Genomic DNA, 17,508 nt, shown 5'->3' on the forward strand with positions numbered 1-17,508 from the left:
CTGGGGTCATCCTCTCCGTCTGAAAGAGCTGGCTGTAAAAACCGGTGGTCATGTCCAGAATCTCCTGCGGGTCAATGTGCATGATGCCTTGTGAGTCCCATAGACGCTGTAGCTATGTGCCTGCCGATCAAGGCCCAGTGGTCTGAAAGAACTACTTCGTCATCCTGTCCCCCTGCTGCACCCATCGGGCCCGGGAGGAGTGATAGGAGAACTCAGCCTGCCGCAACTCCGTGTCCTGAAGCTCGACATGAGCGCTCTCAAATCTGTCACCAAGCCACTGAGAAACTGGGTCCTGCTCCCTGAGCCTCTCGATGGAAGCGAGGTCTCTCCTCAAAGCCCGCTCACACTCCTCAAGGGTCTTCCTCCGCCTAAGGGCATGAGCTTGCAACTCCTCACTGCGCCTCTGAATCGCATTGGCCACCCACGCAGCGCAGCCCTCACACGGTGCCGTCTCCGACTATTCCCAAACCCTTGCCATGACCTGCTGAATCTCCTTGTCCTGTAGGAGGTCCTCTGAAATGCAGACCCCCTTCTGGGGACGACCTTGGCGGGGCTGATCCAAGTGAAGTACCACTGGAGAGTGGTTTGACATCGTGGTACCTGCCAGAATCCCGATAGATCCACCTCTCTGTAGTGCCCAGTCCCCAACATAGAAACGGTCTAATCTCTCTAGCAATCCATCGTGTCTCCTCTGTCCAAAGGAGAAGAGAAGGCTGCCAGGTGTCCTGCTGAAATTTGGCTCTCTCCACGGGTCTCTGCCATTGATCATGAAAATGAATTGCTCCCAAGTGCTACACTTTGTTGCTAGCATCTCAAAGAACGAGGCTCTGCCCTGCTTTCCTTCCCCAAACTCCAGGTTGTTGAAGTCACCTCCAACAATCCATAAGTCTACATCCGGAAGACACTTTGATAGCCTCCTCTAAAAGGCCGGTCAGTGTTGTCTACACGTTGGGGCATACACGTTCAAGATCCCGATCCTGGACTCTCCCGTCCGAACTCCCATCCAAACTGCCTGTCCTAGAATGAGCTCGCCCTGATCGTAGACCTCTGGAGCCAAAGTCAGTGAGACTAAGATGCAGACCCCTCCGCTCCATCCTATCGCAAGGGACCACTCCTCTAGACCTCTCCCTAGGAGAAGGTGATGGCGTCGTCTAATTGTCTAAGGCTGAAAACATGTGCTCCTGAATCATAAGGATGTCCACTGCCCGCCCTACCATTGCCCTCTGCAACCCCTGCCGGAGTATCAGGTACTGCGGCTGGCTACGAACACGGTCGTGGAGCCCGTGTACGTTCCAACTCACTATGGTCCAGCTCATGAGGACAAGGGAGTCGGGAACAAGGCTCTCCTGTGAGTGGGTGCCTGTCCCAGAAAGACTACCTCGTGTGATTTGCCGAGGGTTTAGAGGATGAGTAGTCAGTGTCTGTGCGTCGCCGTACTAGGGTGGATACCGGCTCAATACCGATCTTCCGTGCCCACTTCATCATGAAGGAGGATTCCACCCCAAACAGCTCTGCACACTTCTGGAGGGGCCAGAAGTGTGCCTGCTCCACCTTTTCCTTCAGCAGCAATCTTATAACTCCTGACGCCAAACCGGCTCCTCGCGCGTGAAGCTCAACTAAAAGTTCACCTCCGTGCCATAGGCGTACCAATCTAATTCCCCAAAATAGCATCAAACACCTCCGGGGACCATTTCTCCAACCCTGTGGAGGCAAACGAAAATCTCCAAACGGGGTGTGTCGGAGATCCCACTGCATTGATCAAACCCCCGTTCTGGGGCTGAAGGACCATGAGCGTTACCTCCAATGGTAGAGGGTATGAGTCCGGAACCTCTACATAGTTCCAGGGTCCTAACCTCTAGAAGTCCCGCGGTAAGGGACGCCCAGGCTGGAGGTTGGGAGCCACTGACTGGGAAGACGAGCCTCGTCCCTCAAGATCCCTCCTTGAACGGACCTACTGCTGTGATGAGGAAGTAGAAGGGGGCATCATCGTTCCCTTGCCAGCTGGTAGGGGTGTCAAAGCGGAAGAACCTGCTGCTGAAGTGGAGAGGGGGGCGATGGGAGAGGGAGCGGTAGGGACGCGGGGGATAGAGGGAGGGGGGCGGGTAGTAAGGGTGACCATAGAAGGAGGGGCTAAGGGAGGGAGAGGCAGTCAATAGAGCGAGCGAGAAAAAGCGAGCGAGCCCAAAAAAGCGAGCGACAATTAGTTGAAGTGGTTGGAAAATCAAGCAAGCAAAGAAAGAATCTAAGTTTTTTATAAAATAATTGCTTGAAGTACAAAGTATTCAAAAAGGTGGTTATCTGTCACAAAATTTATATTCTGATGCGCACAAGTTTTTTAGATGGTACAAAAAGGCATGATATTCATCTAAATCATGCCTTGTCATTTGATTTGATATGTAACATTATGCCATTTATATTTGATAATCAAAAGATGCAGGGATGTTAAAAACTCATTTTTTGGGCCAAAACAATCAAATGTTGACATCTTGCCAAAATATAGGGATGTGAAAATGTCCTCTTTTGGGCCAAAACAGGGAGCGCGTTAATAATTGCTTGAAGTACAAAGTATTCAAAAAGGTGGTTATCTGTCACAAAATTTATATTCTGATGCGCACAAGTTTTTTAGATGGTACAAAAAGGCATGATATTCATCTAAATCATGCCTTGTCATTTGATTTGATATGTAACATTATGCCATTTATATTTGATAATCAAAAGATGCAGGGATGTTAAAAACTCATTTTTTGGGCCAAAACAATCAAATGTTGACATCTTGCCAAAATATAGGGATGTGAAAATGTCCTCTTTTGGGCCAAAACAGGGAGCGCGTTAACGCGCTCCCTGTTTTGGCCCAAAAAAGGACATTTTTAGATCCCTGTATCTTTTGATTTACAAGTCCAAACGGGGTCATGTTACATATCAAATCAAATGGCAAGGCGTACTTTAGACGATTATCATGTCTTTGTGCACCATCTAGTAAAATTTAATGCACCAAAAAATGAATTTGTGAGCAATTTACTGCATTGGTAAGATTAGTGGGAGGTAAGAATAAATCATTAGGGAAGGATATTTTTGTAGTAACAAAGAAACATGGGTTTTGTTCCAAGAGTGAATAGAGTTAAAAAACCTAAGCATTTACATATGCATGGAATCTAGACTAATCCATGCAAGGAGTCCTTGGAAAGATGATCTCAATTACTCTAGTGGAAGGAGAGAACTTGATTGCAGTAGGGTTTGTCTTTGATACAAACAATGACTTGGAAGTTAAACATACAAACTGTCTCATGGATGATGTGAAATTAGTGTTAATGGCTTTAAAGTTATATGCATGTTTAACCTTCTAACATTGAGGGAACATATGCACTTTTGCATAAGTTATTATTTTTTGCTACTAAAATGGGGGATTTATAAATCTTTCATTGTTTTTTATCGCTCGCTTTTTTTGGCTTGCTCGCTTTTTGTCGCTCGCTTTTTGGTAATCCTCAGGGAGGGAGAGGGGGTGGGGGGAATCTTGGAGGGGTAGGGGGAAGTGAAGAGGAAGAGGGGGAAGGGTCTAGGGGGGAGGGGGAGGGGGGGGAGGAGCAGGGATAAGAACGACCTCAGGCCCCCCCTACTGATCAAGCTCACCGGGGCTCTAGGTCGGCTCCTCCGCGGCCCCCGTCAGGCTAGCGTCTGTGGCTTCTGCCATTGCCACATCTGGAGCTCCTGGGGCTCGCTGCTGCTGCAAGGGTGGCTGCGGAGGCTGAACCTCTGAAGTTGGAGGACTGTCTAGATGGGCGGTGGCCCCTGTCGCTGAAGGAGGTGGCTCCTGATGTTCCTCCTTCGAGGCCTCTTGGTCAACCCTATCCCTCTCTCTGCGATTGGCCCTCTGCCTGCGGCGCTTGCGGGCCTACTTGCTTGTTTTTTTTTTCTTTTTAACCTGGGTCCAATCCCCTTCTGAGGGAGTAATCCAAGGGGTGAGATACTCCTGCTGCTCTTGCCTGAGAGGACGCTAGGCTCGGACTTGCTAACTCTGTCTACTCTGCGGAGTGGGCGGGGGAAGGTGCACGAGGGAGGCCACTAGGGCAATCTCTAGCGAGGTGACCCATTTGTCTGCACCCAAGACACTGGTCTGGTAACCCAAAAATCTCCACCCTCTGGCGAAGTGTGCCCTCTTCAAGGGTCTCGAGAAGGATCAACTCTGGGAGGGACTCTGGGCCCTCAACCACCAGTCTGATCCTGGGGACTCCATATCTGCTAGAACTGAGGCGGCCGACTTTGACAGGGACTCGAGCACTGTGCCAAATGCGTGACCAATGGAAGGGAGGGTGGCCCAAAACTCCTTGGGGAGCCCTGGGAAGCGGAGTGTAACCGGGGAACGTGGAACATGGTGTGTCGTATCCATGTCCTCCATTGTGAACCCATGATACCAAGGAAAGAGGTAAACAAGATGTGGGCCAAGGAGGATGGGGCTCTGCTCCACAAGTATCAAGGCAGTGTCGGGGGAGCTCAATTAGATGAGGAAAACGCCTCGTCCATAGATGGTGACCTCCTGGATGTGGTCTCCCTCCAATGCCAAGCTCGCCTGGATCCACTCACACACCTGTCTTTGTGTAGGCGTGAGGCCCACAATTCTGCTCACAAGCGCCGTGTCCTGGAGGGACTGAACTGCATGCTGTACTTGTTGCTTGTCAGCTGGGGAAAGAAGAACCTTAACGGCCTGGGATTCGAGGGTGCTGCCATAGAGCTCATCTGGCCAGACCAAGGGTCACCACCAAGGTTTTCTTTCGCCTTGACAAGCACAAATGCTTCCGCTACAAGGAGGAAGAAGAAAAAGGAAGAAGAGCGTCGAAGGGGGAGGCGGAGATGAGGCGGGGTGAAGAGGGGTAAGGACGGAAGTGGAAGGAGGGCAAGGAGGGCAGAAGGCGGAGAAGGAGAGGGGGGACGAGAAGGCGAGGAGGGAGAGAAGGCGGAAAGGAGAGGGCAAGAGGGCAAAGAGGAGGCGGGAGAGGGGAGCCGGCATGGGGGGAGAGGAGGAGGAGGTGGAGAAGGCAGAGGGGGGAGGTGGTAGGGGTGGCAAGAGGTGGCAGAGGGGCGGCGGAAGGAGGCGAGAGGGGCAGCGGGGGAGGCGGGCGGGACAGCAGAGAGGGGAGGAAAGGAGGGGGAGCAGAGGAAGTAGAGAGGGGAGGCAGGGGAGGCAGTGGGGGGGAGGTGGGGAGATGAGGCGGGAGAGGTGGAGAGGGTAGGCGGGAGGAGACGGGGAGGGGGGGCGGAGAAGGTAGAGGAGAAGGTCAGGCGAGGAGGCGGCAGAAGAGATGGGGGAGAAGGGGGGGCCATGGTGGAGGAGGAGACGGGGGAGGCTGTGGGAAGGAGGAGATGGCGGGGAGGGGGCAGCGGGAGCAGCCAGGTGCAGCAGCCTTCCAGGGGCGGAGACTGGCTAAAATACCTAGGGTTCCACCTTTCTGCATTGCCTAATCCCCCACATAGAATCTGTCAAGTTGCTCCAGTAGACAATCATGCCTCTTACGTGTGGAATCTGCAAGCAAGACTCTCTTATGTGTGGAAGCATATGTGACTTCGGTGTGGGTCTGGACAGAAAGTAATCTGTATTTGTGCGATGGCAAGCCAAAGGCATAATTGACTCTATGCCCACATTCATGGCCCAATGCATCAAGGAGGTCAAACTTGGTCGTGGAAGCACCTTGGTGAAGATATCTGCCAAATTATCTTGTGCCGGAACATAAGACAAGTGAATATCCCCTATTGACTTTTCTCTGACATAATGATAATGAACCTCGATGTGTTACCGCATGCCTAAAACAATGGATTGCGCGCCAATGGCTAAATTACTATAATTGTCAGGGTACATAGTGGTGGGAGATGTTTGGCTAGGTCTCATTGATGGCGCACGTCTGGATGCACACAGGCTCTAGCACACGAGGTCTCGTTGATGGCGCATGTCGCACGGGTCTGAGTGATGCCTTCAGCCCTCGGAATTTGGTGCCACAGCCCTCGGGATTTAGACCAGCCTGCGCCAATTGAAAAGCCAGCAGAGTTTGACGATGGTCTGTACCTGCTTGCAGCCAGAAATTTCTCACGTGCTTGGAGCTGGGATTCGTTGCAGCCAGCAATTGCTCACGTTCTGCCTACGCTCACATGCATCGTTCGGCAGGATTTGGCATTGACAGGAGTGTTGACAGATTTGCATTGGCTGGGCAGGATTTGGCGTTGACAGTTTGATGTTGAAGCTAGTTCTGAACAGGGCCCTAGGAAGGTGCTCTAATACCAATGTAGAGAAGGGGAAGGGACAGATTTGGAGATGGGGAGAGAATAGCAGAAGGAAGGAGAAGAGAGGAGAGGGGGAAAGAGAGAGGAAGAGAGAGAAGGATGAGGGATAGAGAGATAGAGAGAGGGAGGAGAGAGAGAATGTGAGAGTAGGCAGCAGGAAGCAGGAAGGAGGAGGGAGAGTAGATAGGATTAGATTTCACATCAAAAAAAGGTACATAGTAGGGGGTGGATGGAGACTTATATAGTCCCTCCACATTTCCCACCTAAAGGGCCTCTAACTTGGCCTCTTTTTCCCCTTCATTACAGAGAGCAGAAGGCATCCAGGTTTGTTTTGGGGGGTTGGTTGGTTTCTTGGTCTATGTACACAGCCCAGGAAGAAGCTAAGGGCCGTGAGGTGAGGGGTGACAGTGGAGGAAGGTCCCGTGAGGCAGCTGTGCTAAAAGGGAAGCGGGGAGGGGGATCCTTGGCCTATGTACACAGCCCAAAAGGAAGCAAAGGCCCCAAGGGGAGGGATGAGAGCAGAAGAAGGCCCTTATGTTGGGGAAGAGCAGGGGCAAGGAGAGGGAGATTTTCACATTCACAGCCTAGAAGGAAGCAAGGGCCCCGAGGGAGGGATGAGAGCAGAAGAAGGTCCACATATTGGGAAGGAGCCAAGGGGATGGTGGGGCGTTCTTCTTAGCCTATGCACACAGCCTAGGAGAAAGCAGGGCCCTGAGGGCAGGCCTGAAAGTGGAGAAGCTCCCAAGTTGGGTGAGCTGAGCTGATAACAGTCACAAACCAGAGTCTAGGAAGAAGAAGTGCAGGGACCAGACGGTAGGGAGCAGAAGATGCAAAACAGGGAGAGCTAAGGGGTAGAGGCAAAGGAGCAGGAAGGAGAAAGCAAGGAAAGGGCAGGCGAGCTCACAATGTATCATTAATTTAGTTCAAATGTCTGAAACTACTTACCAACACACGAGTATCATCTTAGAATAATATAACATCACATGCTTCCATATACTGTGCAGAAACTTACCAACACATGACTATCAGCTTAGAACTCTGTATTACCACATAGCTTCCATATACGGTGCTGAATGAGACTACTGCAGCACCCAGCTCAAGAACATGACACGCAGCAGTCCAAGGCTTTTGGAAAAGAAAGGGCCATCTAGACGTATTCAACAGTGAGAAAAGCTCCATGGTTAAGCTGAAAGTACTGTTGGATATTAAATTGGCCTGCAAGCAGCCTCTTCTAACCACCAAAAAGTAGTTCTCTATCTCAGAGGAAATCGAGGATAATATCAAAACTTTTGCAAGGTGCTAATAGCCAATAATGAATGATAGACAAATAATGCATTGCCTTCATAATGTTTATAAAGAGGCGTCACATTGTGAGTAATAACTTATGATAAAGCAAACAAGTAGGACATATATCACTGATCATCGCAGTGGGCATTCCACATCTTTGATGCATGGCATCATTTGCTCCCATGACCACCAAGAGGTTAGGGGCAATTGGAGATATTTTTGTTCTCCATCGCTGAATCATTAATGATAAAAGAATGAGCACATACAAATAGGATATAAACACAGATAATAGCAGTGGGCATTCCACATCTTTAATGCGTGGCATCATTTGCTCCTGTGAACAATAGAGGTTATGGGCAACGGAGATATTTTAGTGAAACTTTAGGATCAAAGCAGCAATGCCTAGCATTGAATGGATGGTTGATGATGATGATGGAGCAAGTAATATCTGACACTCTAGAGGACATGCTATTATTACGATCAAGTCATGAGATCTATGGGTAAAGCTTCTCCACCAATCTTACAAGTTGAAAGGGACTAAGGTGTGGATAGCCGAGGAACTTATGCGAACTCAGTTGAAGAATAAGGCAAGAATAAGGCAGCAGAACTAGCCAAAGTCAAGGCTGCTAGGAAAGATGGGAAATGGACAGTATAACGTGAAGGCATAACAATAATCAAAGACTTTAAATCTACACCAAAAGACTCTCAGTCTTAAACTGATGTATCGCCAATCATGGTTTTCAGAATACTATGTAGGTATTCTAAATAACTAGAGCTTCTTTTTGCACTCCTTGGGAGCTGCCATGTGCCCTCCCTCAGCAGATGTACTAGATGGTTTTTGCCTGTCCCATAGACCTATTGGTCTCCCGTGGACATTAATAGAGTTTCTTCCTTCCTTCCTTCCTTTCTTTCTCCTGCACTGAACCAGCGATGATTAAAAGAATGAGCAAGAGATATCCTCCTTATAGGCTCCAACAGATGTAGTTCATGTATATATATATCTCTGAATCCAGGAACACGCCCAAACTCATTCTCTAAAAACACAACACATAGTGCAGTTTCAATCTCACGATGGTCACTCATAAGGTTGAAAACCATAAACTCCATCACGCATAGCATGGACTAACTACTATGACATTGCCACTGACGTCATCAGCGCCCAACGGTGGATGTGGACCATTTGCTCTCACACGTACAAATCCACACATCCACACATACTTGAGCATCCATTTATACGAAGGTCTTGTACTGAGTCTCTGTCAGCACTGCGGAGGTGAAGTGCGGAGGTGAAGGGCAGACTCAGCTGTGACAAAGGCTATCTCTAAAGGAGAAGGCTAATAAAAAAGCAGTCCACAGTCTCTTCATTCAGCTACAACTGTCGTTCATGTTGTACTAACATTCAAAGGAGTTTGGAGTTGCAGACCATAAATTTGAAGTATGGACACTTAGCACATAGTTTTCTGTGTTATGCTTGATCAAGTCAAGGCACAAGAAGAATACATAATTTTTAAATTATTTACATTCCTTTCAAGAGCTTTATCAATAAGCAAGAAAATGAGCAGATAACACATATGCTGACTTCTGAGGAACTTGCCTCATCACACTGCATGGCTGTGGTCAGACGATGTGCAACAAAAATGGCAGTTCGATTTTGCGCCAGCGATCTGAAGGTTGAAAGGATCTCTGCCTCTGTAGTGCTGTCTAGTGCGCTAGTTGCCTCATCACAAAACCTATACAGCCAGATTTCGATTCCAATGGGTGAGCAGATAAATGACTGCATGTTTCACAGAATGGCCACGATCCATACCCAAACTATATAGAAAAGAGATGCTACACACATTGAGAATAAATATGTGAGTGCTTGCTGTTGTCAGATTCAAGAGTAAGGCTGGCACAAGAGCAAGTGCTTGCTATTGTCAGATTCAAGAGCGAGAGTAAGGCTGGAACAAGAAGGGAAAATACATTATTGGTGATGCTTTTAGGAACGCCCTTGCCAAAGCAACACGCTGCTTCTCTCCACCACTCAGCTGAAAAAATAACGTACACCACAAAGTTTACACTTAGATATGAGATGTTAATAAACCAGAGATGCTGCCATTATAAGGAGAACTATAACAGCACAAGAGTTTGGCAAACTTCAGTTGACACAGAAGTGCAACAGTAAAGCGTGTGGAGAGGTCAATTAATTCTCAATACCTTCAGACCTCGTTCTCCCACTTGCGTGTCGTAGCCCTCAGGAAAAGTTAAAATGACATTGTGTATTGCTGCCAGCTTGGCTGCACTGTACACCTGCAGATCAGTAACAGCTGAATCAACCGCAGTTGTCAACATTTCATTGTATAATCCATGTACTGAGCCCAAGTTATTTCCAACAAGTAATTTACAAGCAACCAGCGTTTGTAAAAACCAAAGATTTGACAAAGTAAAGCTTTATGATTGGAATGTGACACCAATCCAAAAGCAGGACCAGGTTATGTAATCTGTACCACAGAACATGCACTTGCTAATTATTATATGCAATTCAAAAAATGCTTACCAGACCTGATTTATTAAAACATAAGGGGGGGACACAAGCTGCTCGCGTATGATCTGCTGCGGCAAACATATGCGAAGTCCATAGCGAGTATTTTTTTACAGTGTGCTCATGTTGATCAGTCTGGTGGTGAATCTTCATAGCACTGGTGGTGGTCTCATAGACAGTGTAGGGTACATGTGCCATATCCACAGATCACAATCAGAGCTTCATGCTCATATCAATGTGTTCTTCCAAATTGGTTCTCAAGTGGCACAACAAGGTGCTTGCTTGTACAAGCTGTTTGAATCACTGTTGGTTGGTAAATCGAGGTAAAACAGAGATTGTCGCAGCAGTATTTCCAAGTTGGTCTTGAAGTTACTTTTCTCTAAATAAATTTCTATTTCAGGGGGAAGGAAATGCATATCAATAAATGAATGACACACGTATCTAGGCAATGATGGGCATAGAGAGAGATCACAAGATAGAAGGATAATAATGTTCTGGTGAATCTAGGCCAGAGAGATACAAATAGGGAGGATGCTTTGATGGAATAAATGTCTGCTGTTGATCCAACAAAATCAGTGGGACACGACAGTACCAAAAATTACAAGTTGCAGTTCTATATATAGCTATAAATGGCAAAGTTTTCAAGTGTATTGGCTCGTGATCAACCTTGCTTGGGTGTGAGATCTATGCTGATATGCATGCGAGAACCTACAGCTCAACAACCAGTTTTTAAAGCCCTCTTCAGCCCTTCCTTGAAGTCAAAATGTTCTCATTGAGATACTGGTCTCCTATCTTTTGTAAAAGCCATCTTCTCCTTTGGTTCATCTTTGCTAGAAAGACCTGGCTTGTCTATCCCTCAACATTACATCCACTCAAATTCACCATGTACCGATGCTTGTGTTTGATTGCCTCCATTTCCCTGCAAGCAAGACTATCCATGTCTATACTTACCAATTTAAGGAGGCAAAACAAGGTAGTAAAGATGTTCACAGACATTTTGAAACAACGCCAACCAGGTCGTCACTTTTGACCTTGTACCTTGGAGCAAGAATCACCCCCAATGCATAGGATCCCTCTTGTTTTGTACTATGCTTCCTGCTCTTTTGCTTCAGCATAGAGAGCCACTCTATTGACTTTGTTGTTGCCATCAACAGCCATTTCTTGCTTGATTGAGCTCATTGATCATCTCCTTGACCGCGGAGATGAGCATTGATGTTGTTGGAGATTTACTACATTTGTGCATGACCTTTGCAATGATTTCCTACTTTGCATTATCTTCCATATCCTGCATTTTTATTCCAAGGGCTGCAAGCTAAAGCTTAAGCTCTCTTATTTCTTGCTCCACGTAGTTAGATTTCTCCTATGCATTTGAGACGATCCTCCGTTTGTATGTCTTTGTGTGGGTGTCCTTAGGGCTGCAATGTCTGAGTATGAGGGCTTGCTTACTGGGGTTGAAGCTACAAATGTCTTCATCTTAAGAACTCCATAATGACCTATATAGGGCCCTCTGTCTGAAACTAACTACCAAGTTGGGCCAAGGGTTCAGCCCAACCTGGGGTGATAAAGCTAGCTGCTTTTGACCTGGAATGAACTTGGAGCAAAAAAACCCACAAGAGAGAGCTCATAGCGAAAATACATTATGCATGGCATGAACAAAAATGTCACGCAGAATGGGTCATCAAAAAACCTCAATACAAACTGAAAAGAAAACAAGAAAGAGGCTGAATCTTATTCCTGTTATAGACTTTGAGAAGAAGGGAAAGCCCCTCCATTCTTTGTGAAAAATATCCCTCTTGGAAGAGGCTGCCTGGGAAGAACCCTGCATGGTCACCCAACTAGCCATCAAAGTATGTATTATCAGTCCAAATACTGGCAATGGTGTGAGAGGGATAGACTTGAGATCCATCCAATGCCTCTGTGCATCTCGCTCTCCAGATATGCCACTCTGCAATACTCGCCAGTATCTCCCAAGAGGTATCCACATAAGCATGCACTGATTTGAAGGGGGAGAAGGGAATGCCATCCTTTTTTTTTTTTTTGGGGCAAAAAAGAGACTTCTATTACATAAGAAAGAAACTCGCTAGAGCAAGCTCTGTGCGGAAATACAACATGCTAAGCATGTAATAAAAAACACCTCAGAAGAATGAGGTAGAAAGAAACCAAGGCTGAGGCTGAAAATGCCAACTCAACCCTATAGAAGTCTCAGCAAGGAAGGGAGAGTCTCTCCAATCCCTGAGAAAAGTAACTCTCTTGGAGGAGGCTGCTCGAGAGGATCCCTGCATGGTCGCCCATATGGCCATCAGAGTGTGTACCGTATCTGTCCAAGTAGTACTGGCCAAGATCTGAGAAGGGTGAACCTGAGAACCCTCCATATCCTCAGTTCATCTGGCTCTCCAAATGTGCCATGCTGCAATGCTAGCTAAAACCTCCCATGGAGAGTCAACTGAGGAATGAGCAGCCCTGAAGAGAGTGGCCGGAATATCCTCTAAAGAGCACGACTCCACAAGGTGTCGTCGGATGTGTAGAGCCCAAGATGAGTCATGTCTCTCGAAGAAAACCTGGGGCCCTGAAAGAGTGAGCCAAGCCACTGATCCCCAGGTCATATAGAAGGGCAGGCGAATAAAAGTGCTGAAAAGTCTTGCAATTACCTTCCATATGATTCTCGCCTGTCTGCAATCCCAAAGGCAGTGTTGTACTGTGTCCAAAGTAAAAGGGCAACGAGGGCAAGTAGGGTCAGCGCCAACCTGGATCTCCAATGATTCACTGCTATCCCACCATGAATAGAAATCCAAAAGAAGAGAGTGATTTTTCTATTCCGGTGGGATTTCCATAGCCTCTGCAAAAAATTTTTCTCCAAGTCTGTAGAAATCTGATAATTCTCCCAATGAGAAGCTCTAGTGGGTCTCCAACCCCTACAGCCGAGCTGGAATTTCCTGGCATTACTGACCGTGTAACAAAAGAAGGGGATGCCCTTCTCTCGGTGCCCTTCATCTATCCACTCCCATTCCGTAGGGTCCCACTGCAAAAACTTAATTGGGACACCTCCATAGAGCCACAGCCTCCATGAGCCCAGGGCAATGAGTAGTGGGTCAGGATCCAAGTATCACTGTGAAAGAGAGCCATGCTCCATGAAGCCCACTATCCTGATTGGCTGAAACGGTACCTCCAACAATATATCGTCTGTGGACTTGGACAGCCTGCCCCCCGAAGAAACATCAAAGACTAGGGCATCCTCATGTGTGTCGTAAAGCAATCACCTGCAAAGGAATGCCTGATCTGAAAAATGCCCCCATCCAGGTGGAACAAGTAATAGGCATGTCATCTGCGTCCACCCAATCCAAGGGCAAGGCTGCATCAATCTGTTGAACTCTCCCTGCACTCCCTCTGAGATTATGAACCACCTGGGCCTGTCGGTCTGCACGAAGCCTCCTGAAGGCTTTCCATGCTCCCACAGTAGATGCAGGGCCCCTCTCCCATCTGGGCCACTGCATGTAAAGAGAAGCTCCAAGTGGTTTGCCATGCTCATCCAAAATACTGTCGTTCCACATGATAGGCTGCCTTTCAATCTCTTCACGGGTGCACGGGAGAATCCTGCGAAGAGTACTCCTGAAGCTGGCCCATGCTTTCAGGATAACAACCATAAGAGGGGAAGAAGGAGATCTGAGGTGGGCTGTGGTGAAAACCCATCTAGTACTGTGTATCCAATCATCTCCTGAAGTGGGTGTGCGAGACTGTATGCATCTGACAAAAAGGTCCTTCCAAGACTCTTGCCCTGGCATAAGTCCTCTCACAACGACCTTGGAGAGTAAGGCTCTGCACTGTAGCGGGTCAATGATATTCAAACCCCCTTCTCTTGTAGGAAGAATCAAGGTCTCCCAAGCCACCCTGGCTGTAACATCAGTTGTGCCATCTAGACCACTCCATAAAAAGTTTCGTACGGGCCTCTTGAGCTGAGTGATACAATCCTTAGAGTGGCACCAACAAGAGCATACAAACCATGCTGTGGCTAGAAGACCCATGCTTTGCCATCCCTTTTTTTTTTTTGGGCAAAAAAGAGACTTCTATCAAGTATTAAAGAAAACCGTTAGAGCAAGCTCCATACGGGAATACGGGATACACCATGCAATGCATGAAAAGCTCAAGAGCCAAAAAGAAAGGATTGGGGCTGATAGTGCCATCTCAATCCGCTATGCCATCCATTTTGATTTAAACTCTTTCATAATTGCTATGCCTTCATAGTATACTGCCCATTTTCCACCCTTTCTATCAGCCTTAAACCTTGGCTAACCCCGTTGCCTTATTCTTCAATTGAGGTCATGTGAGCTCCTTAGCTATCCATGCCTTAGTCCCTTTCAGCTTGTATGATTGGTGGAGAAGCTTGATCCGTAAATCTTGTGATCTGAGCGTAATGATAGTATGTCCTCTGAAGTGGCGGATGTTGGGGTAAAGGCACATTGCCAACCCTTCATTAAAAGATAGGACACCTATGACTGTCTTAAGACAGTCATAGGGTAAACCTAATCCTAATAAAACACAAGTGAGTTTGTGGTGTGGCTCATCATTCTTCACACCCGCACTTGAGTGTCACTCTCTCTTACTCTCACTCTCTTGCTCTCTTCCACTACTCTCCCCCCTTCAACTGGTATCAGAGCCTACCTAGCTTCCCCTTGCCTACCTAGTCTCCTCTCCCTAGCCTACCCTTTCCGTACGGACGTACGGACAGAGCCGTACGGCCGTACGTCGTCCGTACAACCGTACGGACGGACCTGGCGCGGCCAGACCTGCGCAGGACGACGGACTGTGGCGGCGCGGCAGATCAGTGCTCACGGCGCAGCAGATCAGGGCGACAGTGAAGGCGCGGGCTGCAGGGTGAAGGCGCGGGCTGCAGGGCGACAGCGCGGGCGCGGGCATCGTCGGGTTGCGGCTGTACAGCAGCTGCTGTACGCAGCAGTGCGAAGCTGCATCAGGCAGCTGCATAGCTGCTAAGCGGCGCAGCTACTCCACGGCAGTCGTACGGACTGTCGTACAGTCGTACGGACTGCCGTACAACTGTACGGGCGACTCCTTCACCCATCAGGGCATTCATTTTTTTTTGCAAGGACTCGACAAATTTCTTTTGGGGAAGCGTGCCTGCTCTGCAGGTACAGAAAAGTACAGCAGACACACTTTTTGTTGGAAGAGGAATAGTGCTGAAGCATTCCTGATGCATTCCTGAAGCATTTCAACTGTATACTGTGCATTTGTTGAGGTACAACAGATACTCTCGTGTCACTCACGCTTGAGGTGACTTGTACCACAGTGGTGGTGTTTGCGCAGTTACTTGTCTTTCAGGAAGGTCAGATGCTTGTTTTGCAGAAGCTTCTATGCATTTACTGAGTGCAATTCTCAGTTCAGGGTGACCATTTCAAAGGGCTTTTGCCTGGATGTGTTTGCAGTATATGCCTTGAGGCAGTGTGTAGCCAGGGAGCACACATTTGCTTTGTTTCCGCAGTGCATTTGGCGACATTTGTTGCAGGTCACATTCTTTGTACGCACTTTGAAAATCTCAGTTGAGCCACGCTTGGTCAGGGCGCATCGAGTTTACTCGGTCCCTAACTGCCCATCGTTGACAGTGCTCAAAAGATTTTCTTCTTGGTGTTTGTACTTTGTGATTTGTGTTCTTACTGAGTACACAGGGGCAGTCTATGCATTGCACATTGTCAGGTACAAGTGTCAGAGAGATTTTCATATTGCATGCTACCTCAGTGTTGAGGTGTTCTCCACTTGATTCAGGTGTCAGATCAAGGGGCTTTTGCCCAGACTTTGTTTGATAGCACTTGGGTTACCGACAGAGATCTTCAGATGCATTTTCTCCCTTTGGTATAAGGGTGATTGCTTGGGATTTATCCCATTTACTGTTGCAGGTTTTGTGACAGGCTGAAGGGTCATTTACTGTTTTTTGGGTGTTTGTCAAGTGGTTTCTGCAATTTAACTCAGTGCAATACCTCATCTGAGGTGGGAGAAGTGATCAGTACAGTCAGTACAGCAGTGTTTACAGCAGTGTTGGTGGTTTTGTCAGATGATTGTGCACTGTTAAGCACTTGTTGAGCAGCTGCAGCAGTCTGAAATTACTGTTTTTATGCCTCTTTGAGCTCAGAACAGTGTGTCAGAAGGTACAGTATTTGCAGGGTCATTTACTGTTTTGCTGCAGATTTTACTGACAGTAAAAACAGCACCATTGAGAGTGCTTCTGGCTCTTGAATAGAGCAGGTTTTTCTGAGAAATCAGAATTTTTTATTCAGTCTTTTTTACTTCCAGGGAGTCAGGTACTTTCCTCATCTGATATGGCATCAGGGGGAAGTGATTCTTCAATTCTGAACATAAAGAAACTGGAAGGAGCACACAACTATGCATTATGGGCAGAACAGTGCTTGAATGTACTTCTGTTAAAGAAGATTGCTAAGCCCATAAGGGTGAAGGGTGTCAAGCCATCTGACATGGCAGCTGATGACTGGGAAGAGCTTGATTTGTCCGCGAGGGCAGCTATCATGCTCACTCTTTCAGACACTCTTGTGTTCAATGTACAGGCTGAAAAGACCTCTTATGGTCTATGGCAAAGACTAGAAGAATTGTATGCCCAAAAGAGCTCAGCCAGTAAGGTTTATTGGCTGAAGAAGCTGGTCGATCTTCGCATGAAGGAAGGTACAGCTATGACCTCACACTTGAGTGAGTTCAATGCTATCTTTACACAGCTGATTGCACAGGGGTTGAACCTTGATGAGGAGTTCAAGGCTACTTTCTTGCTGTGTACCCTCCCCGAGAGTTGGGACACTTTCAAGACCACCCTGTCAAACTCGAATGCCACTCTTATTTATGCTGATGTAGAGAGCTCTCTCCTTATGGAGGAGATGAGCAGGAAGAATAATGCGGGCAGCAAGTCTTCAAATGCTTTGCAGGTACAGGACAGAGGCAGGACTCAGCAGAAGGGGAGATCTGCTAGTAAGTCCAAATCCCGCAGTCAGTCCCGTGGCAAAAAGGACATTGAATGCTTTTATTGTGGCAAGAAGGGACATGTGAAGTCGAAGTGCTTCAAGTTCATACGGGATCAGAAAGCCAAGAAGGCTGAAACAAAGGATGCAGGAAATGCAAGCAAAGGCAAGGCCAAGGCAGAGGACTTGGATGCAGTGAATGTTGCAGCAGAGGACAGTGACAGTGACATACATGATGTTTTATGCTCTTCTGCTGTAATAGCACATGCTTTGGTTATTGATGGCCATGACATGCACACCTGGCTCTTGGATTCAGGTGCCTCTTTTCATGGTACTCCTCATAGGGAGTGGTTTACTTCCTACACAGGTACTCATGGAGTTGTTCATCTTGGGAACAACTATGCATGTCAGATTGCAGGGATTGGCAGTATACAGATAGTATTTCCTGATGGACAGTCATTTATG

The 17,508-nt window shown here is 47.6% G+C and overlaps 1 protein-coding gene across 1 annotated transcript in view; it reads right to left on the reverse strand.

Annotated features, from left to right (window-relative positions):
• The window catches only part of LOC147904554 (ABC transporter B family member 25, mitochondrial-like), a 202,333-nt gene that overhangs the window by 24,334 nt on the left and 160,491 nt on the right, over positions 1 to 17,508 (reverse strand). Inside the window, exons 17-19 of the mRNA XM_087387273.1 lie at positions 9,751 to 9,843; positions 9,517 to 9,581; positions 9,149 to 9,284 (exon numbers count right to left, since the gene is read on the reverse strand). Coding sequence (XP_087243399.1) covers positions 9,149 to 9,284; positions 9,517 to 9,581; positions 9,751 to 9,843 — 294 coding nt within the window. The remainder of the gene's footprint in view (positions 1 to 9,148; positions 9,285 to 9,516; positions 9,582 to 9,750; positions 9,844 to 17,508) is intronic.

The sequence above is a fragment of the Dipteris shenzhenensis genome, chromosome 2 (genome assembly GCF_047967505.1).
Source record: "Dipteris shenzhenensis isolate YYH24624 ecotype China chromosome 2, Dip_SZ_1.0, whole genome shotgun sequence".
NCBI classification, from domain to species: domain Eukaryota; kingdom Viridiplantae; phylum Streptophyta; class Polypodiopsida; order Gleicheniales; family Dipteridaceae; genus Dipteris; species Dipteris shenzhenensis.